Here is a 25,196-nt window from a genome sequence, read left to right as displayed (position 1 = left end):
GGTAAGGTTCACAGATAGTTTCAATCTCATCATCATTCCATCGCTTCATCGTCATATCTTCGCACTTATAATTCTGACAGCAAGCTGATATTCTGTCTCTCAACCAGTCACCTCTCAATAGAAATGCCACTTCCAACGTACGAAAACCAGTCAACTTGGAAAGAAATCCAAAAGTTCCTCCCTGAGTCTATTCATTTCGACGAAAGCCACACCCGTCGAAGAAGGGTGGGGAAACCGCGGTCACACCATCCATCTTGATAGATGGCGAAGCCCAGATGCCAAGGTTTGAGTCATAATGCATCACGGAGTCGGCACCAATGGTCGTCAAATGTCCCTGTTATTAAGTGTCCCTTTCCTCAATGCGGGGTCTAAGCAGTTGCCGTCGATATGCCAATGTACGGCATGACAAAGGTGGCTGCTGGAACAACAGTCGCCTGCGAGGATTGGGTCAACATCGGTGATGACTTTGTCAACTTTGAGCTTGAGCATGATCCAAGGCCCGTTGTCCTCTATGGTCTCAGAGCTGAAAGGATGCTCACTTCCTACATTGCCGCGCTCAACAAGTCAAAGGTATCATTGGCATGACCTTCTTGGACACCCAAATTCAACAAAGTCCGAGACGAAAGCTGTCGAAACCTCTTCATGTCCCGTGTCGGCGTGCCATCCGCTCAGCTCTTCGCACCAATTCCTTTCCTGCGCAACATCTCGATTCCGTTCTACTTGGCCTCCAAGATGTGGGTACTCGCCAACGACACTGCAGCAATGAGGATCTTCATGGGTGACAGAACATCCGCCGCACATTGGACTTCAATGCGTTTCCTCTCCTAGTTCATGAACTACAAGCCTGTGGTTCTACCAGAGGGTTCACAGCGTGCCCGATTCTTCTGACGAACCTGAGAAGGACCTCTGGACTCCTTTGCTCTTGGCTGAATTGTTCTTGAAGAGAGTTAAGAAGGTTGATGTTAAGATTGTGATGTCGGAGAACGCGGGACATTATTATCTGGAACAGCTTGGTCGGGGACAGATGCATGAGGCCATCCTATTATTTCTCAAGGGTATCGAGGCTTCCCTTTAGATTCTGTCAAGATTAGTTTCCTTTGTGACTTTCGATATTTTGAGCCTATTAGACTAGAACGTGTTGTGATATCCTTGGGAGCTTTGGTTTATTTTTCTGGGTCATTGTCCTGAAAAGTAATGGAAATCTTGGTACAATAACAACTTTTGCATTTATGAAATGTTGAAGCCTCACTTAAGAAACTGACATGCAGTGACAGCCATCTATTCTGAAAATTATCGCACAGGTGGCCCCACTAGGGCCGTCGACCGAATATTCTGATAATTGAGAAATGTGTGAAAACTTTAGTGACCGAACACCCATCTCGCACTCGTCACTCGGTCAAGTTAGATGACATGCTAGATGCTAATTGCGATCTGGTAAATGACTAGTGCTGACAGCTGCTGCCACGCATCGACCTCATTGGGCTGTATCAAACCTCGCACATTTAGACAGGAATAAGTTGAAGAGAAACTCTCGATAAGGTACTTCTCCCTTCGATCCAGGGCACTTTCCACTCCGCTCTGCTTGCTTCAATTGATGATAACGTGAGATTCCAGCCTAAATATGCCTTCGTGTAGTTTGTTCCATCAAGTGACTTTGGAAAGGCACATGAATATAATTTGATCAGAGGCATGAAAGAAGATATAGAGTGCGGACCTCCTTGCCATGGAGGCTTTAGCTTTCCACTGCATTGAGAAGTTGAATGAGCCCACGTGATACACCTTTCTTGCAACTTCGTAAACGACAATGACTTCGACACAACCCAACTCAGAGAGATATGGCGAGAGACTCTACTCTCAGATCATCGATGATAGAGCCAGATCTGGATACTCGAGGACGTTTGCACTGCTCCCGAAAAGCACAAACTCTTCAGAAGGGTTTGAAAGCATCAGCTACCACGTCTTGCCAATGCTGTGAACCGGGTTTGCTGGTGGCTCGATGCTAAATTTCCCGGTGTTGAAGAAAGAGAAAATCCTTTTGCATACTTTGGCCCCAATGATCTTCGATATATTGCTTTCTTCTTCGCTGCATGAAAGACTGGTCGAAAAGTGCGTTAAGAAGTCTGCCTGCCCAACTTTTCTCATGCAACTCTAGACCCTCTTTGCTTCGCAACGGAACACTATCGAAGCCCAGTTATATAGGTCTCTTCAAAAGGTCGATTGCAAGAACATTGTTTCGTGCGCGTCCCAAGACCAGATGTTGCAACATGTTTTCGATGCTGTGCCTCACATTCGCAAGGTCCACGCGCCAACACCGTCCAGCATCCATGCTGAAGATTCCGTCCCTCATTGCCCTTACGACGTGACTTTCGAAACGGCTGCGAATTACGATATCGTGGCAATCCATACTTCTGGAACTTCGGGGAATCCGAAGCCTATCGGATGGAACACAAGATATCTCAGTAAGATAGACTAGGGAAATGACCTCCTGGTTCTTCAAGGAGCGCCATTGGTCAAAACAACACTTTGGCATGAAAATGCACTATGTCTACTTCCTTGTTTTCATGTAAGATCCCCACAATTGTTTCTTCCCGGGAACTATAGAGTAGTGAAAGCGATTTGAGGCAGGCGGACTGACCTTTCATATATTTACCGTGATATATGAGATGAACCTTGTTTTTGGACACCCAAGCGTTCCCATGACTGCGGAGTATGTCGTGCAATTATTGAAGCCAGGAATCATTAATGTGATTGCTGCTCCACCATCCATCCTTGAGGACCTAGCGAAAGACCCGTCTGGACTTCAGGACTTGACTAAACTGAAACACGTCTCCTACGGTGGAGGCCCTCATCGACCAGAGATAGGCAACGTTCTTTCTGGAGTCCTCACGCATTTGTTCAGCTTTCTCGGTGGAACCGAAATGGGATAGCACCACCTCATCGCTGGTGGTAACGAGGTCTGGGACAAAATGAGATGGTACGAGAATATTGGCTATGAATTCGAAGAGATATCGGACGGAGTGACGAGCAGGTCATCGTGAACGACAAACACACGAACAAATATTAAGTTGTTTTCGATGTATTTCCCGATATCTTAGAGTTCCGCACCAAGGATCAGTATTCGCCACACCCAACAACTCCGGGTGGTGGAAGTACAGAAGGAGAGCTGACGATTTGATTGTTCTCTCAAACGGGGAGAAGATAAATCCAATTCCCATGGAAAACGTGATTCTTTCGGACCCTTTTGTCAAATCTGTGCTGATCGTTGGTGAGTACCGATTCAGTCCGTCTTTGCTGGTCGAGATGAAGCATGACAATGAACCAAAAACAGACGTAGAACGACTGGAAGCGATGAGGAAGATATGGCCAACAGTCCAAGAGTCAAATTGATTCGCTCCCGGGCTCGCGAAGAGTCCGAAATCTCTCATACTTTTTGCAACATGCGGAAACCATTCTTGAGGGCTGGAAAGGGTACTGTGTAAAGGCGGATGACCGTGAAATTATATTCCAAGGAACTTGATCAACTGCTCTCTTCACAGCAAAACGATCCGCTGATTGAAGGCCTAACGTTGGAGACTTCAAGGTCTTCAGAAAGCGTCAAAACCTTCACAGGGGAGATCTATAGCCAAGCCCTGGAGATAAAAGATTTGCATGGCTCTTATGATGCGTTTTATCGTGGCATGGATTCTTTGAAAGTTCTTCTGGTCGTCCAGCGGTTTAGAGCAGCAGTACATACCATTGGAGCGTTCATATTCCTGGAAGAGATCAATCCTCGATTGATCTACTCATCTCCATCTGTTGACAAGATGACAGAAGAAATTCTCGGCCTCGCCCACAAAATGGAAGGAATAGAACAAAATCACGCGAGAGGTCAAGATGAAAAACTTACTCGAACAGTACTCGCGTGGTCTACCTTCTTCCATCCCTGCAGGAAAGCAGGCAAACTCCTCCAGAATGTCCTCTTGACTGGGACAACAGGCTCATTAGGAAGTTATCTTTTGGCGGCTTTCGACAACATGCCCAATTCCGAAGTCGGCAAAATTTACTGTCTCAACCGATCGCCAAATTCGAAAGATAGACAGAAGAAGTCCAGTATAGCCCGTGGTCTGAACACCGCCTGGGAAAATGAGCGGGTTGAATTTCTTCAGGCTGACTTGTCACAACGAGAACTTGGACTTGGACCAGAGAAATATGCCGAGCCCTTGAACAATACCACTGTTGTTATACATAACGATTGGCAGGTGGACTTCAATTTTATCCTCGACTCCTTCGAATCATGGATTCGAGGCGTCCGAAACTTGCTCGACTTCAGCGCTCAGTCTGCACATGAAGCGCCGCTGATATTTATGTCAAGCGTATCGATTGCTCATGGGTTGATGGTGTTACACCCCGGCGAGATGGTCCCTGAGGCAGTTCCGGATGACTTCGATGCTCCCGAGCAAATTGGATATGCAGAGTCGAAGTCTATATGAGAGCATCTTGTCCAGAATTTCTCTAGATCCTCGGGCATCCCAAGTACTATTCTGCGGACGGGGCAGATTACGGGACCGCTGGAAGGGAACTGTGTATGGAATAGAAATGAATGGCTTCCAAGCATTGTGACGAGTTCGAAGCACCTTGGCGCTCTCCCTGAGACATTGGGGACCTTTGAAGCTGTAGACCGGATCCCTGTGGATGTGCTGGCCTTGACCATGCTGGAACTTGTGAAAAACACCCTCCGCCGGAACGGTATGCGTACAATGGTGTACAATTTGGTAAACTCTCGGACAACGATATGGTCTGCTCTAGTCCCACACGTTCAAACGATCGCCGGAATCGAGAAACTGGTAGCGTTGAGAGAGTGGGTAGAGATCTTGGAGCAGAGCAGCCTTGAAAGTAATGGAGCTATCGTTGAGATAAACCTTGCATTGAAGCTTCTCGATTTCATGCGTGGGTTGAGTCTGAAGGAAGGGCCTTCAAATGCGAGGTCAATGTATGAGGTGAAGGCGCTTCTTCGGGATAGTCAGCAAGCATCTGAACCCACGAAGGTAACTGTAGAATGGATAGGAAAATGGATGAGGCTATGGGGGCTTTGACTGTGCTGTAAAGAAGCATCGTATCTGGGATGGGAGGATATTGTACACCCGTGTTCCTCGAGGCATTTTGTATCCTTCTCCCTCCTGAAATCCCATCTCTCCCACGTTTCCCATCGACACCGGTTCAAGTATTCTGGACAACACTTGAGTTGCATTCTGAGATTTCGTTGACCTCAGCCGTCAATGGAAGTCCATCTTCAAGCAAGCGCTCGCGCGCATGATTAGAGGGCATTGATTTTCTGTATCCGGTGTTTGTTAGCTGTAAAGCGATAAACAAGTTGGTCAAGGGCGAAGAGAATACCATTTTGATTGATGTGTAAACGCTTCGTCATGGCGATTCGTTGGTGGTAGTAATGGGAGAATCATGATGTTGGGTTCAGGTTCAGCTCACAGCGCTTTCGTAGCTCCCGAGGACCCTGGCATCACCGAGGCCAGGCGCTGCTAAGCACTTGGAATCATATATTTCACGGGGCTTGCCAATTTGGGATGATTTGGCATTGTAGTAAGAGTAGGGTGGCAGTCTGTCTTTTACAAAGGCTAATCAACATGGATGTGAAAGAAGTAAGTTGCTTATCCTATATAGACCTGTAAATCCCCTCTTAGAACAGTAATCGAGTCCTTCTTTCCCAACCAACAATAGCAGCAACCGAAAACGTCAAGTCCTCGCTCATGCTTTCATGATCCATTGATTCATTTGTTGGGGGAGGACTCCTAAGTGATAATTAGTCAGAAGGTTGGAAATCAATTGCTGCCTTTGAAGCAAAGTACTATCGTCACGGCAAAAACTATTTGTGTAACCTCTCTTCACTCGAAGCACTTCAAGAAATGTCAGCCACGATCTAATCTAGAGCCAAAGGGGAGGAAGGCGAGTCGCATGATTTTAAATATTGTCCTGTTTTAATGGAATATAATTTATTTGCGTAGAGGGGTTAGACTTTTGAAGTGCTGGAAGTAAAAGCGAAACGAAGCAAGCGAAATTTTCACTCCTCATTGACCCGATTTACATCTTCAAATTTGAATCATTCCTGGAAGAAAGGCGTCACGAAATCGTGCCCAATAACTCTCAGAGGGTGAAAGTGAAACAGCAACGACTCCTTCAGCCAAGAAAGGGGCGGTCCGGGGATCCCCACAAACTGGCTTGACATTGTTGACATTCACTTAAACATCAACAAGAATGATTTTGCTTTGTTGGATCCCAGGGATGCTCTGCATAGAATTTCTTTCAAAAAAAAAAATTTGATCTCAACTCTCATGAGAATTACAAATTACAAGCACATAAGTTAATTGGTGTGTTCACCAAGCTTTATGGTGCTCTTGGTGCTATAGTGGGTGAGGAGAGTGTGAGGGTTTTCTTGACAGGTCTGATTGGATGCATGCACTCGCCGAATGTTGGTGAGGGTAAAAAGGGAAAGTTATTTCAATAATTTGGGGAATTGGCAAGCTGATAGTTTGCGACGGTTGAATTCGCAAATCAGTAAGCTAGCAGTCACTTGCTGCTTGAGAAAATTCATAAACATATTAAGAGAAACACATTTGAAGTGAAATTATATCACAAATTGACTTAATATCCAGGAGAACAGAGCTATTCAAAGACATGTCTTGAATATATATTAAGCAGCATACGAGAGACGCCATACTATTAAAAATCCGAAATACCCCAGTATCAAAGTAGCCAAATTCTCAACAAAAGGAAAATTACGACTTAAAAACAGATGCAGAATAACTTCAGATCTCTACGAAAAGATCTGCTCCTCATCTCTTCGTCTTACTCCTTGATGCTCTCCAAAGAGGGTCCATTTCTTTTGCCTCTTCGACATGTTCCTGTTCTTCCTTATTCTCACTCCATGAGCCCAGATCGATACTGAAAATCAAGAACAGATAACGACAACCCCCCATCAGAGTTAATCTGGCCACCGCCTTCGTCCTTTACAAAAGATACGTAAACTTCAAACATAATACTGAGCGCAGCAGTGCTCATGTAGCGAAGATCTCTATGAAGGCTGCGTCGCCTGAGTTCCGCCTCCAGTGCCGCTCGCAGGCTCTCAGGGTCCCAAGCCAGTTGTTGATACATTTCTGCGTACGTGGGATGGTGTTCGTTGGGATTTGCCCGAATCCGTTCCAAGGTGGCGAGGGCTTGCTCAAGCTGGTGATCAAAGTTGTCTATTAGCTTTCAGATTTCTTGGCTCTGATCATCCAATATACCCCCATCTGGAAAAGGAGATTCCAAGTGCCTGTTCGTGAAGATGGCTGTTAGTCGCCACATATATAATTTTATGAGCTTGACTTACCAAGAACCCACCAAGTCAACGTCTGTCTGCTGTCGTAAGGATCAAGATCGCTGTAGTCATGAGCCTCATCATCCGATGATTCTGACTCCTCAAACTTCACGTCCTTTGCTGGAGCCTTCTTGACCGACGCACTGTAGTCCTCATCTTCACCATCAAGGAACTCGTCCTCGCACGACGAAGGCTCCTTGTTCACTGTCTTCTGTTGACTTTTCTTGACAGGAAGCTTTTTTGCTGGAACTTTCTTGTTTGGAGCTTTCTCGGCCTGAGCATCTTGCTCAAACCTCCAACTCGTCATCAATATCGGACGATGAAACCTTTTTGGCCGGAGTCTTCTTGGCTGGAGTGGTCTTGATTGAAGCTTTCTTGGCCGGGGCATTCTTGACAACGGCAGCTCTGGTATACAGCCTTGTTTCTACGTATGAGACTACGTCCAGTTTCTTGATTCGGTCTGACCTCCTCGGCTTGTTTTTGGTCTGTAGAGCCATGGTGACGTTGAAGACCTGAGGCGTGCCAGAGAAGTTGAAGTTGAAGTTGAGTTAATGGCAAGGTTGACGGTGAGGCAATATCGGTATAGCGGAGGGCTACAAATGAATATAGGAAACAAGAAAACGGTCCTTTCCATATCCGGCGTTTTGGTGGCCCCATAACCACCCCACAATTATCGAGGTTATCCGTTACGCTGCGGCCAGCCTTGGGTTTCGCTTAAATTAAAGGAACATCAAAAGTCCTACTTTTTCAACTCCTCCTAATCTCTAGAATATTAATAAAATTGAAGTAAAACTTGCTCTATATGTAGTTTTAAAAGGTTTCTAAAAGTGTATAAGAGCATTTATACCCATTGTTTGTTTGTGGAATGGTATTTGAAGTTGAAATTGAGAGAAAAATTGTAAGCAAAACCCAAGGCTGGCCGCAGCGTAACGGATAAAAGCCGTTATTTCGAGGAACAACAACTAACCCGAGACTTGGTCACATTTCTTTCAACCTTATCGACATTCCGTCGTTTTTTTTTGGTTGTATGCATTTCTCGTCCCTTTTCAACCCTCTGCCACTAGCCCCGTCTCTCAAAGGAAGCAGGACCCACTCGTCGCGACTCCTTTTCCCCGTCTTTGTTCCCCATGCTTCACCCAGCGGATTGCCCCTCTCGAGAAGTCGAGACGCTTTCACAATAACGGACACTCGATAAATTCGATCGACATAGGTAGATTGGCGATGCGAATCGATATTCTATTCTCTACACTTGGATTGTACCTCTATGAACTGTCAGTACCTCTGTGGGCCAACTCATAAAACAGATTCAGCATTCTCCTTTCTTTCCGCCTTCAAATGCTCAAACACAATCATCATGATGATCGAACTTGGCACGCTTCGCGACAAGGTCGGGAGGAAGCCTGCATAAAATCCTTTGACCCCATTTTCCTTCATCACATTTCGAGCAACCTGTCTCAGCCCCTCTTGATCTGAATTTCTTGAGCCTGCTACCGCGCCTGCAGCCACCACCGTGTCGCTGGTTGCCACCTGATACCTCGTCTTCACTAATTCCAACGGATGGATGAACGCGGCAGAAGCCATAGCAGCAGTCCCCGCTCCGCATGCAATTTGGGCTACATGGCTTCTCTCCGACATGTTCCGCCTGATGTTCCCATACGTGGTCCACCATATAACGTTAAATGGAAGATAACTCGCAATCCCCATCACATATCCTCGGTAGAACCCCCGAAATCCCTCCTTCTTCGCAATTCCACGCAGTTGGTACAGCAGTTTGCCTTCTTCACCAGAGCGAGAGATCTGTAGCCGAGCTTTCAGGACTTCCATCGGTGTGAAGAGCACACTACCTGCAACCTCCGCAATGCAACCCGAGAGCTAGGTTTTGACCACTGTTAGCATTCTGAGGCACTTGGTGACCGCTCATAGTCCAGAGAACTGAAGGATTCTACTCACCGCGTCATTGATAGAGCCATCGCCGAGGTGTGGGAGGAGGGCGATCTGGGCGGCCTCACGGGTGGTAAGGTAAAGTGCAGTCGCCGGGGTCACAGTTATGAGCGTCACGCCGATGCCTCGATAGTATGCTCTCAGTGGGATAGATAGAAGTGGGCGGCGAGTAGACGTCTGGTATTGGACGGCGATGGTCTAGATAATGGTCAGCTTTGTTTCATGAGCAAGGTTTGGGGTTTCGCACATCAAGGGGAAACGTGACAACTTTCGAGATAATCGAGCCAGTAGCGCTTGCTCCAACGTTTCCAATCAGGCTTGTGATGTCCATTCCCCGAGAATGTTGAAGGGAAGATGCACAGAAGGGGATGAAGAAAGATTTTATCACGTGTGAAAATATTTTTGGAGGTCAAGCCTGATCCGATCACGTGCTGGAACCTGTATGACTCCAATTGGCCAGCGCTCCAGCGCTAAGGCACTCTCCCGACTGTAAGATTAACGACCCGTTTGTTTTTCTTTCAAACCGTCAACAAGATCGAGCAAGAAAATGCTGCCTTCGATCTTTGGGATTTTGGACACAAAGAATTCTAAGTTCAAGATATATCTTCGTCGATAGCTAAGGTTATGTCTCAGAATCATCGTTAGTCCCCTGGTTGCTCATTGTTCCGTCGGACTAACACTTCTAGCCTACCTCGGCCTTCAACTCCCCAGCAATGCACCTTTCGAATTAAAACCATCACATGGGAAAGGATGGGGTGCTTTTGCCACAAGGAAAATTGAGCGAGGGGCGAAGATCCTGGAAGAGAAGCCACTCTTTGTTATCCGGAAACATCACGACGAGATCACCGAAGAAGATGTCCGGAAAACCTTTCAACAGTCGACACCTCGTGGGAAGCAACAGTTTCTTTCCCTCCGCGACAATGCTGCCAGGCCTTTTTCAAGCATGAACTACGCATTCGCCGAGAACTCCTTCGCATTATCAGACAATCCACCAAAACACGGGCTATTCCTGATTCACTCGCGCTTCAACCATTCGTGTATACCCAATTGCAATGTCCCATCTACAAATGGAGAGATTATTGCAAGTTTTGCAACTAGGGACATTGTCGCGGGCGAGGAGATCACTTTTTGTTACAATACAGATTTCGAGTGCAGGACCAGAGGTGACCGACATCAAGTACTGCGCTTCACATGCGAATGCAAAGCCTGTCTACCCGGCACCCTTTTCCAACAACTCAGTGATACGCGACGAACACTTATTCGAGGGCTGCAGTACCTTACGTTAGGCCGCGATTTGGATGGACAGAGACAGGGTTCTGAATCCCCAATCATTATCGACTCCCAACTCAAGAAAGCAGCGGAAAATCTCGCTATCCAGGTTTCTGCTAGGTTAGTCTATAACCTCTTGGTCATGTCCCTACTAGACGAGGAGGAATTGATGAATGATTTCATGATCGGAAGAATGTATCCCGGCATATTGATATTGTCAACCTTGTTTAAAACCGAAGGCAATGCGAGACTTGCCAGGCTTGCCATGGAACAAAAGACTTGGCTGGAGAAGTTGTGTGTCGCTTTTAGACTCTGGGGACGAGGAGATGTAGTAGACTATGGCATTGCATTGCAATTACGAATGATACACGGACCTTCGTAAAACGCTAGTCTGAAGCAGTTTTGCAGTTATAGCCAAGTCTCCCAGCCTGTGATCCATATATTTTGGCTCATAACGCTGGCAGGGTTTCCCTTCCCTGAAGCCGCGATTTCTAGTTTTTTTGGGCTGAGATATCCAAACCGAGACTGCTTTTGAGCCTCTAACTCCTCGATGAAGTGCCCAATGTTGGTGGGCTATCGTGTGGTGCTTCGGCATGCTGCCATCCGGTAAATAGAATGGAATTCTGATGTTCTCATCATTTATCCTAAGGACAGTGCCGATTTGTCTCTTTTCCTCCCCAAGGATTAAATCTCATATGACTTCCGCACATCACGTCCTAATTACTCGAGATCGCGTTTACAAAGTTACGCATGTGAAGTGATTCTCCTGCTGCATTCATGTCTTTTCTGTAAAGAGCCGTTGTCGGTAAATACGACCAATCCAATTGGACCAAGCCATCTTTACGCCTCAAATCGGGGTCCACAGACGACATGATCTTCCCTAGAATCTCATTGCATTGGACATGCAGTGATAGATAGTCACATTTCATTACGAGATCTTGCACAGCTATGCCGTCTTGAAGAGCTGTCAGGAACTACACTGGAGTAGGCCTGTGGGACTCTGCCATCTACGGAGTAGAGTACCAGACGAGTTATTAACTCCGATGGGGGCCCACAACTCGGTTGCACTTTTCATTCGACAGATTAAAGGCAGTCGTGTCGCCCTGATGTCTCGACACTGACTCTTTTTCACATCAGCATAGATTAACTAAAATTATCCAGAGAGGAACATAAGGGTGGGAGCATCGACGCGTAGCTCAATATGTGACTCCTTGCTATCCTTCGAACTTTCTTCTCTTTGCCCTTCCCTGGCCGCGTCTGAAACACCAAGATTTTTTCTGAAAGGGAGGATCTCCATTCCCTTCCCGACAACTTCGATATTCGAAAAAACAATAGCAAGACGCCGTCCCACATCCCCAAGTTCACAAACACGATCTCTAAGAGCGCAACCACCGGTCAAGCTTCCAACAATACCTCTGTCGGTAATAAACAAGCGAAGGTTTGACAGTTTTAGGACCGGCTTCGCCCTTTCCAAAAGCTCTTGCCACCAGTTCCCTTCCTCCATGTTCCGTCTCGATGCTGGAAAATCGAATGTAGTAAGGATTCCCAAAGTTGCAGTTGGCAACGACTTGGAAATGAGTGAATATACCGATTTGTTTTTGAACACCTCATTGGAGACAGTTGATATGCTATTGCCTGAGCTTGAGGTAACTCCCAAATAGGTTGACTCTTGTTAAGATGGATTTCTGTGACTTTGGATAACTGATGACAAGAGGTTGAATATAGCACTCGGTTGCGCCTTTGGTCGTTCTTGATAGAGGACGGAGGATCCCAATCGTTCAAGGTATTCATTCTTGTCTGCGAGGATAAGACTCCCTAACAGGTCTTGATTGATGTGATCGATGTGATTATAGAACGCATCACCGAGCACCACAGGATAACAGCGAAACAATCCTGGTGATCTTTTAAATTCCAGTATCTTTCCGTTCGAGTTAAGAAACCAGATTATCCGACCACCATATTCGGCATTCAGACTGATTGCTGGGTGGGTGGGCATCCATTCTCGTATTCCATTTGCGAGCTTTTGGTGTACGGATATGCCAAGTGTTCAGAGAATGCCAGTTTGAGGACGTGCAACAGCGGTGAGCAGATCGGCTATATCCCTCATTGTGTCGGCGACGAAAGGTTCCAAAATTTTCTTGCCTGGATATATTTCGAGTTTCAAAGCTTGGGAAAGCATTTGGCTCAGCGAATAATCCGCCAGCACAGCATCTCAACAGCATGGTTGACCTAACCTTTGCATCCCAAATACTTTGTGTCGCCGATCAAAGCACTCCGAATCTGTGAATTGTATGACTAGGTCTACTAGAGATGGACTTGCGTGACCTTTTTAAGGTTCTCGAGCCACAGTCGATTACATCGTCACACATATAGCTGGAAAGGTGCTGAGTGGGCGATATCGACCAGAGGGAGATACTTGTAACGAGTAAGGTATCTCGGTAAGACTGGGAAGGTTTTCCAGCTCATATTCTACCGCACTTAAGAAATCCCAAGAGACAGAGTGCCGACCGCATTGGATCAAAATTTCTGAGGCCAAACAATTTCCTAGATAATCCAAAGAAGCGACGAGTACTTTCGACCGCAAAAGTCTCTTAACGCACGCCTGTGGAGACGAAATTCGTCCATTTCCGGCCTAAAACTACCTTTAGGATTCCGGCACTCGGACTCCGAGTTGCAAGGAGTGGTTGCAAAAAGAGCATCGCCAGAGTGGAATCACTTTCCCAATTGTTCTCCTGGCCAAGCCACGCAACAACCCTAATAGACCGAGAATAAATTTCTCCCCTTTTAGAAACTTGGTGATTTCGTTCTTTGATGTCGACTGATTGATACAAATGGCATCGATCCAAAGGACGCGACGTTCCAGTTAATCTCTCAAATAGTACAACGCCCACCACAGATTCTCTCGCACACTCACGCGGCCGGAATCCAATATAACCTCTCTCTCAGGGCCGTTCTCAGCTCCCCATTCGTAGGACAGCGCTTTATGAGACGGACTCAGGTCCAGGTTCGCAGTCTCAACGTGGCAGCTGACCTCTTCGCTTGCGGCTCGAACGAGTCGGATTTCATGCTCGTTAGTGTTCAAGGGGGAAATATAACTGAGTTTGATGATTCTCCATACTTGCTGCACTTGCAATCTGCAAGGAGGGATTTAGAAAGGCGAAGTGATGTCGTGGAGATGAGAGGGCTTCTCTCGGAATTTCCGCACGTTGTATGACATCACTGATCAGCAAAAATCAGCCATAATATTTTCGCTAACTCTCGTAGGAGTTACTTAGGAGATCATAAAACCCTTTTAAAAACGGTAATAAGGACAGGTCATTAACGCATATAGAATCATCAGAATGAATGGCGTACCAATCGGCGGCTTCTTTCCTGCCCAATACGATTAGAAATCCCTTTTAGATCTCGATCTCTAGCATCGAATTATAGATATTGCATCTTTCATTGGCTCTGGATATGCTCTCTCTTCTAAGGACTCTCTGATGTGAAGAGGTGCAGATTAGCAAGTGCCGATATAAATTTAAGAGCTTGTCCTCTTTTAACTTCCTCGCCCAAAGGAATACTCCAAGTTCCTTTCGTGCTCTCATGTAGGGCTCAGATTTCTTTTCACTACGAGTAAAAGTAGATCAGTACTTCTTTTTTTCGGGGGTTTGAGCTAGGTTCCGTTAACCCCGAGCCAAGAGTCAGTGTCTGCTGAATGCAGGGATTTCATAAAACAAGAGGGCGTAACAAGTTGATAGGAGAAAGTCGAGGTATGCTTAGATCCTATTGGGTTGTTTGAGCATGGCTGTTCCTAAGAGAGTCGCTGGATATTAGATTGGAACGTAGGCTGGTGTGTGTACTAAAACGTGGGGAGGCAATTCCGAGCGCAGTAATATATTCGAGGGTCATTTCAATAGGAATTCTGTTTGAATTGTAGCTAAGCGCTCTCTCAAAAATTATTTACATTAACAGCTTTCTAGGTTAGCTAGAAAGAAAGGCATTCACCCCCTGTCTTGAGTCTCGCTTAGTTTCCTAATCCATCGCCAAAATTGCTCCCCCCCCCAACACAGAAAAATGGGCGCACAACACTACTCATTCGCGCCAGCTCACGCACTCCACTACTCTGTCGACCAAAGGCTTAAGCATGGCAGATCGGATGGGATGCCCTGTTTTCTTTTGTCTATGGTCGTACACGGGTAGTCTCCGGAGTCCGGAGGGTGCTAAACCCAAGAACGGTAAAGTAGGGAACCTGATGAGGGCTATACCATCTGTGCTGGTTTAGAAGGCCAACGGAAGCTGCTAAGGAGTGATGGCTCATAACTATAGACACCCCTCTCCGCATCACCTCACCTTCCCAGCAAGACCGACGAAAAACTTCTTATTTAAAATTATAAAGCCATCGTCCCCAAGGCACGATATTCTGTTAGCGGGTCGACCCCCCTATTACCAATGCCGAGCACTCGGTAAATTCAAGCCTAGCACCGGTTCGGACCAAAGCATATGAGCATTAGTTCCGTGACACCATTTCATTTTGGGCTGGGACTCACAGATATATATTTAGAATTTTGCCTGTCGTCCTACCCAGAATCCCCATTACATCTTATTCCAGCATGGACGCCAACATCACCACCACCCAGCCAAAAGCTCATGAAGGCTTAATTAGAGAGGATCTGCTCCTGCTTCGCCACACTTTCGACCTTCACCTTGGCCGATCGCAAGAGGGTTTAGACCAAGCTTGCCCGAAGATTCGACGCGCACAAAACGTACCAGACTCTAGAGTCAAAGACTTACTAATAGTCGGCCTTGATATTGAAAGTCACCCCGATCAACTTATAAAATAGAACGGGGGAAACACAAAGAGGGGCTCTCTATATTAGATACTCGACATTTGAAGTCTAGCAGAGCAGACACGCAGCATGGATCAGGGCTACAAGCCCATCATTTTTGCATAGGTCCAGAGAAGTATTCCAAGAAAAGAGCAGGAGAATTTTGCTTCTGCCAATCCAGACATGTCGCTCTTGAAGATCTCTGGAATGAAATCCGGAAGTTGATCTCAAAGCGAGATCTTATTCTTGTTCACGACGGGAGGGGTGACCTTGTGTTCTCAAAGGCTGCTAAGATTCACCTACGACCGCTTTATATTGTGGATACTCCAAAAGCTGCTCAGCATCCGCTCGACCTTGATTATCGATGTACAATTGAAAGGATGCTATCGCTTCTAGGCTGTCCATTCAATCCTGAAATGCTTCACAATGCTAGCAACGACGCGAACTTTACACTTCGGGCCTTCATACTTATCGACGCTATCGATGCGACCAACGATCTAAATTTGAACCTTTCCGCAAAGCCCTCCTATCGATATTCGAAAAGATTGCCCCAGAACCCCTACCGCGAGAGGAATTTCTTGAAGCGGTGAAGGCACAATTGAAAGAGGGAGCACAATCGTGACCAAAATCGCAGACAGAGGAGGAATGCTCGATTGGAGGAGGACAGACCAAATTAGGGCAAATATGTCAATTCGAAGGCTTGGTTAGCTGCAAGAAGGTTCGCTGGAAGCCCAGTTCCAGCCGATGAAGGGACAAGAACGGGAAAAGGCCATTTAGAGGGCAGTAATATAGGTCAAAATAAAAGATGTACTTCCACATACGACCATAGACTGAGGAGAATTGGGCTATCTCCTTGCGCTCGATATACTCCAGACTCAAGAACGGTCGCTTTCCAGATACTCAAGCCCCAAGATCGGTCGCGTCGTAATTAGTTCTTGGTTCTCGGTTTTCAGAAGCGAGATTTCTAGTTGCTGCTTTTTAATAACGTTCGGCCAATCGAGACGGCAGAAATCTAGCCCGTGGACTTGCAAAAGCCGCTGCCCTAGCAGCTCAACATTTAGTACAAGGTTTCGAGCGCGCGGATCGAAGTAACTAAATCTCGGAGCTAAGATCCAGTAGCACGGAAATGCCAGGCAACCCAGGCGACCTTTTGCCGGCATACAATAGAGTTATCAAGCTAAGTGGAACAGGTAGCCTTACATAATATAATTGCTAACGAAATCGCCTTTTTCTCTAACTTATAAACGTGTTTGTCTTCCAGCCTCTTATATACTCACTCTCGCTTACTTTCATCCATAGCTCCTCTTTCCCCCCACATTATACAATTCCTCCACCAATACCAGGTATGGAGGATTCTCGAGCTCTCTCTCTGTTACATTTCTTAGGAGAACCCTCAGAGTCTAGAGTAATGAAAGGGGTATCGGGCTAGCACTCAAGATCAGATGCGATCCGGTATAGAAGTTAGGAGTACAAATCCGGGACTCTTAGTTGAAGAAATTCTAAGGGTGGAAAATGGAGTCTTCTTTCTCTTCAAGGCAAAACCTGCACATCTCAAACGGCGGAATATGCAAAATTATAGAAGGCTTACAAATCACGTATATAGGGAGCAAATAAGCACAAAGATAAATCAGGTGAAGTTCAAGAGTAAAAAAGGAACCTGAGCCAAGTAATTCGGGGACACTTAGGACTCTCAGAGCACTATTAGGCTTGACTACGAAGATCACGGCATAAAGTGACGGGATTACAGGGCATTTGTGCTTTACAGCACTTCAGTATCTTTTTTTTTAGCGCACTTGGGTACTAAATTACCCTATAATTCTAGGCCAATGCCCTAAAAGCACGCTAGAAAGTGGGAGCTAGGGGTACCCTACCTTTTTAGGGCTCCTCCCCTGTACTTACAAGGAACATCTCGCTAAAGAGCCCTATAGTAACTACCTATTTAGTATCCAAGCGCTATGGTTGCTCTGCCAGCAGCGCTATTTACTCCTAAGGACATCTCATACCTTGCGAATGTCTCATAGCGCCTCTTGAGATCTGCTTAGGGCATATGGCCTGGAGCCATAGGGCCTTATAGCGGGCTCAAGCCACTAAATTGTGTCCTGAGGGGTGCCAAGGGTCCAAATGCCCTGTAATCCCGTCACTTTATGCCGTGATCTTCGTAGGATAGTTGCTATCCACTATAGTCCCCTATAACTCTAGGCTTTACTCCCTAATTTGCGCTTATAAGACATTTACAAGGGGTATCGCCCTCTAAGCATGCCCCTATACTTATAGGGGTGAGTTCGCTAAATGGCCCTATAACCACAACTCGCTTACGAGCCTGCAGACATAAGTCCGTATTTTTAGGGCATTTCGCTGAGAAACGAGCCCCATAACTATTTTGGATGCTTGCATTTTATATTCAGAATTAAGTTTAAAAGCCTTCTAAGCTTAATCTATCCTTTTTCACTGTGTGCGCTTAAATTATAGGAGGTTTTAATCTGTATTTGTAAAGAAATTGTGAAGTGAAATGGGTGACTTTGGTTTTGTGATGTCTGAAAACATCACTAAAAACACGGACTTGTGTCAGCAGGCTCATTAGCGTCTAAGCGCTATAGTTACCCCACCAATAGACCTATAACTCTTGAAAATCTTCCACGAACTTGCGAGGGGCTTGTAGCATGCGCTTATGGCAAATGCCTGGAGCTATAGGGGGTTTTGGTAGTTAATTAAGTCAGAAATTAGGCGTATAGTGCCCTAAGAGCTTTGACCGTGCTGAAATGCCTTGTATTCCCGATTCTTTATGCCGTTATCTCCGTATACTCCCTGATATTAGTCAAGTGGGTGTTGATTGAAATTTCATCTAATGGATTCATGAATGTACCAAAGCTCAATCATAAAGCAAGCCGGCTTTTGGAATATCGATGTTGCGGGAAGTCGTAAAGCAGCAATGTCCGGGGACAATGCTTAGTTCTTTATTGTCGCTTTTGTCCTGACCCAGAACCTCGCAAGTGCTATTGCAATTCTCTTGTCTCTCGCGGCCAGTGTTAGTAGCTCTCATGACCACAACCTCATCGGCCTTTTGCTCCCCCCTATTGGTATTGTCTTCACCAGTAACTGCAACGGCATCATCACCATCTGTGGCCAATATTGGGTTTGGTGCTTGGCTAAGATTCTGAGGCATTGGCTGCAAGACTGCTCCCCACTTTACCGGGAATAGGTGAGCTTCCTTGTCTCCATCCGGGCGGTGGCAAGCAGCACTGATGATAACACTACAAGTCGCACTCAAAGGCATCCCACCTTTGTATCTGCGGAATCCCAAACCCACAAGTATTGCAATCATCACGGTACCAGAAATAATGGCTAAGTGGAGGGCGATTGTCAGCTCTGACGGGCAATAATTAGAGCTTCAGACTTTGGTGTGGGGTTCTCTAGAAATATGCTTGCTTACATGTAAAGATTGGCCAAAAGCTATAACCCATCGTAGTGAACCTCCCACTAAACGAACCATCGCTGCTGTACATCTCCACCGGCACTGCAAAGACGCTTTGGGAAAGTGTCCAGTGCAAAAATGATACCGCCACCATTTGCGGGATGCCATATCTCCAAGGCAAGGAGATGAAGTAGGTACTTCGTTGCAGGCCTACTGGTGATGAGACCCTTAGTGATCTTTTGTTAATTCCGTAGTTTTGCCATTCCATATTAGCAAGCAGAGTGGTTAGCAGGCTGTTGTACTGGAAGTGGATTGTCGATGTGATGAATTGCCAAAAGTTTGCGAATAGAATATAGCAAAAAAAGGCCACAGCGTACGGTGCTAGAATAGAAGCGTCAGTGTATATTAATGGGAGTCGTGATTGAAAGACTACCGTTCCAAAGGGCTCCCATTCTTCCTTGGGTTTCTGCATGTACAGAGCCAAACCCAAAGCTGATTGACTTGCCTATAGATCCTGTAGTAAAGCGAGTTTCATATAGGGTGAACCCTAGGAAGCCAAGGCCCACCAAGAGAAGAAGGAGGGAACTATATTTCGTTAGGGCTAGGAAGTTAAGCATGTGAGACGAGTCCTGGAAACGTACCTCAAGATTGTCAAAATCCAGCTGCGACGTGAGGCTCCTTTGAACCAAAGTTGATAATCCTGTTTATAATTTAGTGGGCTAGGTTGCAACCATTCTTGCGGAACTCGCTCGGATCTCTCCATCTTTGAGCAAAACGTCTTCGGTACTTGGCCTCTAGCTCTTGGCTCGTAAAGTTGGTTTCGAGCAACTAGACACATATGCGCCGTTTGGGGTTCTGGTTGCTTGAGGTAAGATGCGATAGCATCCCCTATGGTAACCAGGGGTTTGTGGCCAGTCCGAATGAGGTATACTGCTGTAAGTATGATACTTGCACATTTTGCTGCGTTGACTATGCAGACGACTGATTGCTGTTAGACCCGCTAAGTTACACTGCGACGAAAACTTACTTATCATTATTGGAAGTGAGAATGCCACACTACACATTTTGCTGAGATCAATTTCGCTGCTTAAACAATAATCGATCCTGGTTTGTACATTTGTCAGTCAGTCTGCGTCTGACACGCATGTGATATGTGATTTACTTGTATCCATATACGTTCCAATCTTGAACAATAGAGGGATCTGCCTTCCAGACATCTGGCTTCCTACAATCAAAGCTGTTGGAAGGCCCGCATTCCCAATAGTTGCCAGGTCCGCCAAATCCCCACACTCCCCACACAAACAGGAAAGTATTGTTGGAGAGAACTCTTGGGTCGACATTCATGACAGTATCGTATGTTGATACCATGATGACGTCGGAATGATCTCCAATCGGTGATTGATAACTCGTCAGACATTCGATTGCGGTTAGTCGCCTTGAAAATACACTTGCCGCCGCCTTCTCTTGAACCTGGTGAATCCATGTGGCATTCTTAATCCCGGATTGTATCTGCCAACTATTGACGCCCCAAGACGCCCCAAGTGTTGTATTGACTATTTCCCCGGGTGACAACTGCAGTGCACCCTTGACTTCCATGCTCAGGCGTCTAGTTACAGTGGCTGTTGTAGAATTGACATCGATATTGCCGCCGGAAAGGAAGGCAGGTGTGACCACAAATAATGTAGAACTGTTTAACGGAAGTGTGGATAGAATTGCGGAGTTATACCTGCGCCGATAAGTTTGGCTCCCCAAGAAGGGTGCCCCAAGTTTTGCTTACAGAAAATGTAACGGCGTAGAGAAAACAACGAGAGTCCACCATAGAAGCCGCCGACATTTGGCAATATGCTTGAGGTTTCGAAGACTTGGTACCCCAATATCCAACCAGTTCTGAGTTTGATGAGCGGCATCAACTTCTGCACGACTTGGTGCTGCGAGGAGCTGCATGCTGAAGTTCGATGCGTTCAGGAGCAGAGTAGACAGGATGTTGATCAAAACGTGAAGACCGGAGCTAATTTTGGCTGAGATTCGGCAGTCCCCATGAAATATTTGGGAGTTTCCAGAATTTACATTCATCAAGATGGTTCCAGCGATATTCAGAATGAGTACCAAACTGCTAACGATGCATGCCTGAAGCAGTAGGACATTGAGTTTTGCGTGCCAAACACCAAATGTCCGAGAAAGTGGATGCTCTGGGTCAGCTTTTGGGATGAATGGAGAAAGGAGCTCCCGGGATGCGAAAATACCCAGCCCACCAATCGGTGTAATGCTGTCACTGCCGCTTCTGGATTCAGCAATTTGAGGAGCTGGAATCAATGCCCCTCTCGCCTTTCGCGTTAGTGGGTCAATCTCAATAAGTTCCATGTTGATTTTTCAACACAATCAAGAAAATCTCGAGAAGAATTATCTTGATTTCTAGACGAAGCAGGTGCCATCATCTATAAGATTACGGTGAGGCGAGGCTATGATTTATTCTAGTCTGCAGACGTTGAGGCTGTGCTGTAACAGAGCAACTGTAACACAACGTCAATGACAACAAAAATATAGCGAATAGGCTCTTACGTAAAACTACAACACAGCCTCAATGACAGCATAATATAACCAATAGACTCTTACGTGAATTAGAGGCGGAAGGGATGGGACAGAGCAATCCCCGTAGGAACCGTGGTATCGAAAGCCAACCTTCCGAACCTAATCGCAGTAGTCTGTCGATCAAGGCTTAAAATAGTAATTTTTGCGAGCCTTCACCTGGCAAAACAAAACATGATTCCCTCGGGCCTCTGTTTGCTAGCGAAGTTCCTGGGTAAGTTCCATTTATGAGTCAGTGGGAGGACATTTGAACAGCTTCTGCACCAATTCCAAAGATTTCCCGAGAAGCACTTTAATTCGAGTTAGCAGTATAAATGGTATTGTCAAGCAGTACCAGAGACGGCTTGAGATTAAAATTACTGTTGTTGTCGGTGAGCACAGACTGCTGGCTCAGCAGATATTGCGGCTGTGCCAAGGTTGATAGCGTGGAGCAGCGAATCTTGAAGGCGTCCAGCTCAGCGAATAGGGTAGTGAGGCTCCGGTGAGTCTTTTCAGGGTAGTTAGCACACAGAGCGCTCAGCTCGGCGCATACAAGAGCAAGAACCTGCCAACGAAACGTCTCCAGACAGTCAGATTGACAGTCAGACTGTCCCCAATAAAGATCGATAAGGTCGATTCTCTGCTCTAATGGCACGTCGTCGTCGTCGTTGTTGTTTCCAGACAAATTTGGTCATATCGCAAGTAGTCAAAAAAAATTAAAAAAATAAGGTCTTATAGGCATATAGCAATGCTTATTTCTTAACCACTTGCAAAACGGGAAAATATAAAGCAACTCCTCTCCGGGTATTTAATTAGGGGTATCGATTTGGGGTGTCAATTAGGGGTGTCGATTAGTAATATTATTTGGGGGTGTCGTCAATTAGGGGTATTGACCTTAAGAGAGCCTGATAATTTAGCGATTAAGTACCTCATGCGCAATAATTGCCTCGGCTCTCCATGCTTCAAAACTAGAGCTCTTATATACAAACTTCCTGATACTTAATACGAAATCTGATTTGAGAGGAAGGCTTAAGTATATATAAGTAATGAATTAGGCATTATTAAAATTCCAAAATTTATTAATATTCCTACTCGATACTTGGGGGGTGGGGGAAACGCCAAGCGCTAAGCCAAAAAAAAACCCCCCCCCCCCGATTCTGCCATCGCCCCCCCCAAACGGCCCCCGGGGGGGGGGGGGGGGTCGTTTTAGTTTTCCCCACCTTTCCTGGAGTATTAAGTTCTGGCTTAAGTAATGTCCAAGTGGAAATTTAATCCCAGAGTGTCTTGACTCTTGACTATCTTTCCCACTTAGCCCAAGTGGGCTCGGATACTTGACTACGGCGCTGCGTTGCCGGTCCCGGAATGAAAGGTGTTAGTGAAGTCCCAGATCCATCTTTAAACTTTCGAGATTATAAATTTATAATGTTCAGCCTTCGCTGGACTACTAAAAATGAAATTTAAGTATCGTCTCAACTAAAAAAAACACAAGATGGAGACTGTAGCCAGAAGGAATACCAAGAGATCTTAGCTCGGCGGCTGGGGCCTATTAAAGACTGCCCGTACGCTTGTCGGCAACGGTTCTTCACCACGTAAACTGACTACAGGGTTGCCATTTCCAGCAGACGATGTCAATTGTAGCTCCATGATTGCCGGGGAAGGTTGCACAACCCCCAGCTGCCCATCGGTATCCTGGGACGCTTCCCTGGACTGGCTGTTTACGCCTAAAGAATGTCATTAGCTTACACCCGGAATATACTAAAATGCCATGATAATTATTTGAAGGTAAACTGACCTGACCAGATTTCCATCAACGGTAGAACAGGGAGTACAATTATTATCATTGCAAGTAGTTGTCCGAATCCCCATTGGTTTTCCTCTTGAGGGTTTGCCACAGATTCATGGCTTCACCAAGGATCAAGGATCAGGAACGCTAGACCAAAACACCAGGATACTACTTGAACGCCGGTAACTGTTTTCGGAAGGGGGAAGAAGGTAACTTTCCAGAAGATTTTCAATCCATCGAAAAGCTTTTCAACAAGGTTGTGCAGCCTTCCTTGCTTCCAGATTTGATCAACAACCCAGAGGCAACACATCCTCGAACCTCTGAAAACGTGACCAGGAAGGACCCATAGCCAGAACCGGTAGAACTTATACCAGAAAGGGGCAACAAAGAACCCTGTGGTTGAATACCCCCATGCAAGCAGAAATGACTGGACTATGCCAGCGAAGGTGAGAGCAGTGTGCTGAATTGGGAACCCATATTCGCTGAAAAGTGTACTGACGTCGGAATTTGAAAAGGCACAATGCGCGGGGCACGCTCCTGCCCCGCCTTTTGGCTCATATTGTGGTGACCATGTAATGGTAAAGGCCAGCATGGTGACCACGCAGATCATCAAGAAAAGCCGTATATGCAATACTCTTCTTCGCGTATCCTGTATCCAGTGGACTCTGAGCACTACCATAGACAGAAGATGGGTGATTGTTGAGAACCACGCTATGTCAGATACGACGTTGAGATGGTAGTTGGAAATCTTGCATTGCCGGATGGAGGTCGTGACTAGGATAGCAATGCTTGTTGCAAACTGTTGATCGCTGAGACTTAGTATGAGCTGGTCAAGGATGTTGATCCATTTCTGTTTCCGAGTTTTAGCTTGCGAGTTGTCAGGCGTTGAGACTGGGGAATGAAGTTGGGCATTTCGAACGCTCCTTGAGATGAGAATATCCAAGGTCTTGTGTGCACTTAGATTCGGTGGTGGGTACAAATCCTTCTCGTAAGATTTAGGTCTCAAGTTGTGCACAGTGACAGACGCTACAAGAGTTATCGCTGAAGTCAGAATAAAGGATAGGATGACCTGAAGAGATTTTAGCTATTCGATCCTGATTTTAGGAAAGAATGAGATTTCGTTTGCGAGGAGAAATCGTACCCCTATTCCACCGATGTCAGGGTCTGGCTGCGCAGGTGGACAATTATCTGGCCAACCAGTACAATTTCTGGGATCACATCCCATAGCGAGAGGTTTGGAATCCTGCCGTTCTCAAGAGAAGGTATTGATTTGTTTGATCAGACTTTTTGATATTTCGAAAAGCAAAGGGGGTCGCTTGAAATAAGTGGGGATGAGGCTGTTGCATGTGGGCTGCTGCTCTACCTAGGTTTCGCTTCTGTGTAACAGTGTTCGTCATCCACCAGACTATGGTGGGGTTACACGGAAAGCCACACTGCAAGTAAGAGTAGGTGAGAAGGAAAAAGAAAGGAGGGGCTGTGGATGGGTTCCCTTTTCCGTGACGTCCATTCACGAAGCCGTGAAATGAACCATGTTGCCAGAAGGATCTAAAGAGTAAGCCCACAATATCTACATCTATTTGGCAAATTGAGGCATTCTCCCAACAAGTTTTTGGACTTTGGTGTATGATTACGAGATCTGGGCCGCTTCGCTAAAATTAAAGCCTGGCGGCCCTATGCAAGCTTCGGGGCCAGTCTTTAATTTTGCCCTGATCTCGATTCGAGATTAATTAGATGCCTCAGGTACTTATTTAAGGGATATTAGCTTTACTGACTTTAAATTCACTTTGAAAATTCACCTTTTAAAGGCTAAAAATTTTCCAGGTAAGCTAAATAAGGTAGGTTTTAATTTCGAATTCCAAAGCTTCTTTCCTTTAATAAATACACATATACATACGTAAGTCAATCCTATACCCGCTACGGGCCTGCCCCTGGCCTATAACGCTCCTTACGGTCCGTAGAATGTCTTCTCTCCCATCTGCTCCCGCTACTTCAGCAGCACCAGCACCAGCCCCAGCTGCAGCTCCAGCTTTAGCACCACCACCACCACCACCACCACCACCAGTACCAGCA

At 46.1% G+C, this 25,196-nt stretch overlaps 9 protein-coding genes across 9 annotated transcripts; 3 read left to right on the top strand and 6 right to left on the bottom strand.

The window, feature by feature from the left end:
• Positions 1-123: 123 nt before the first annotated feature.
• K444DRAFT_641276 (uncharacterized protein) lies at positions 124-1,075 on the top strand (the record flags this gene model as incomplete). The annotated part of the gene is made up of 4 exons (XM_024884606.1): positions 124-214; positions 377-570; positions 673-827; positions 871-1,075. 4 exons carry the CDS (start codon positions 124-126, stop codon positions 1,073-1,075), a joined length of 645 nt encoding a protein of 214 aa, XP_024740707.1.
• Positions 1,076-3,677: 2,602 nt separating this feature from the next.
• Positions 3,678-5,072, top strand: K444DRAFT_626490 (NAD(P)-binding protein; the record flags this gene model as incomplete). Its single annotated transcript, XM_024882656.1, has 2 exons — positions 3,678-4,459; positions 4,496-5,072. 2 exons carry the CDS (start codon positions 3,678-3,680, stop codon positions 5,070-5,072), a joined length of 1,359 nt encoding a protein of 452 aa, XP_024740706.1.
• A 1,777-nt stretch (positions 5,073-6,849) lies between these two features.
• K444DRAFT_715049 (uncharacterized protein) lies at positions 6,850-7,845 on the bottom strand (the record flags this gene model as incomplete). The annotated part of the gene is made up of 3 exons (XM_024888343.1): positions 6,850-7,232; positions 7,361-7,566; positions 7,814-7,845. The coding sequence occupies 3 exons, from the start codon at positions 7,843-7,845 to the stop codon at positions 6,910-6,912; spliced, it is 561 nt and encodes a 186-aa protein (XP_024740705.1). The 3' UTR covers positions 6,850-6,909.
• Positions 7,846-8,449: 604 nt separating this feature from the next.
• K444DRAFT_556024 (uncharacterized protein) lies at positions 8,450-9,634 on the bottom strand. Its single transcript, XM_024876727.1, has 3 exons — positions 9,537-9,634; positions 9,299-9,487; positions 8,450-9,220 (listed from the first exon to the last, which is right to left on the bottom strand). The coding sequence occupies exons 1-3, from the start codon at positions 9,618-9,620 to the stop codon at positions 8,642-8,644; spliced, it is 852 nt and encodes a 283-aa protein (XP_024740704.1). The 5' UTR covers positions 9,621-9,634; the 3' UTR covers positions 8,450-8,641.
• A 279-nt stretch (positions 9,635-9,913) lies between these two features.
• On the top strand, positions 9,914-10,940 carry K444DRAFT_626487 (SET domain-containing protein; the record flags this gene model as incomplete). The annotated part of the gene is made up of 2 exons (XM_024882655.1): positions 9,914-9,929; positions 9,976-10,940. 2 exons carry the CDS (start codon positions 9,914-9,916, stop codon positions 10,938-10,940), a joined length of 981 nt encoding a protein of 326 aa, XP_024740703.1.
• Positions 10,941-13,183: 2,243 nt separating this feature from the next.
• Positions 13,184-13,667, bottom strand: K444DRAFT_715046 (uncharacterized protein; the record flags this gene model as incomplete). The annotated part of the gene is made up of 1 exon (XM_024888342.1): positions 13,184-13,667. A coding segment is annotated over one exon (246 nt), but the record flags the coding sequence as incomplete, so codon positions are not given.
• Positions 13,668-18,538: 4,871 nt separating this feature from the next.
• K444DRAFT_492116 (uncharacterized protein) lies at positions 18,539-19,127 on the bottom strand (the record flags this gene model as incomplete). The annotated part of the gene is made up of 2 exons (XM_024873216.1): positions 18,539-18,708; positions 18,797-19,127. Coding segments are annotated over 2 exons (501 nt in total), but the record flags the coding sequence as incomplete, so codon positions are not given.
• Positions 19,128-20,551: 1,424 nt separating this feature from the next.
• On the bottom strand, positions 20,552-21,139 carry K444DRAFT_715030 (uncharacterized protein; the record flags this gene model as incomplete). Its single annotated transcript, XM_024888341.1, has 1 exon — positions 20,552-21,139. One exon carries the CDS (start codon positions 21,137-21,139, stop codon positions 20,552-20,554), a length of 588 nt encoding a protein of 195 aa, XP_024740700.1.
• A 1,711-nt stretch (positions 21,140-22,850) lies between these two features.
• On the bottom strand, positions 22,851-23,795 carry K444DRAFT_715028 (uncharacterized protein). Its single transcript, XM_024888340.1, has 2 exons — positions 23,445-23,795; positions 22,851-23,064 (listed from the first exon to the last, which is right to left on the bottom strand). Exons 1-2 carry the CDS (start codon positions 23,734-23,736, stop codon positions 22,868-22,870), a joined length of 489 nt encoding a protein of 162 aa, XP_024740699.1. The 5' UTR covers positions 23,737-23,795; the 3' UTR covers positions 22,851-22,867.
• Between the last annotated feature and the right edge of the window lie 1,401 nt (positions 23,796-25,196).

The sequence above is a fragment of the Hyaloscypha bicolor genome (genome assembly GCF_002865645.1).
Source record: "Hyaloscypha bicolor E unplaced genomic scaffold K444scaffold_49, whole genome shotgun sequence".
Lineage (NCBI taxonomy): Eukaryota > Fungi > Ascomycota > Leotiomycetes > Helotiales > Hyaloscyphaceae > Hyaloscypha > Hyaloscypha bicolor.
This window is presented reverse-complemented; position numbering and strand designations above follow the sequence as displayed.

Coding starts and splice junctions, on each gene's coding strand:
- K444DRAFT_556024 (XM_024876727.1), bottom strand. CDS start 9,620: ATGGACATCACAAGCCTGATTGGAAACGTTGGAGCAAGCGCTACTGGC. Junction 9,488..9,536: donor TTGTCACGTTTCCCCTTGAT/GTGCGAAACCCC, acceptor ACCATTATCTAG/ACCATCGCCGTCCAATACCA. Junction 9,221..9,298: donor ATGGCTCTATCAATGACGCG/GTGAGTAGAATC, acceptor GTCAAAACCTAG/CTCTCGGGTTGCATTGCGGA.
- K444DRAFT_715028 (XM_024888340.1), bottom strand. CDS start 23,736: ATGATCTGCGTGGTCACCATGCTGGCCTTTACCATTACATGGTCACCA. Junction 23,065..23,444: donor TCCTGGTCACGTTTTCAGAG/GTTCGAGGATGT, acceptor GACATTCTTTAG/GCGTAAACAGCCAGTCCAGG.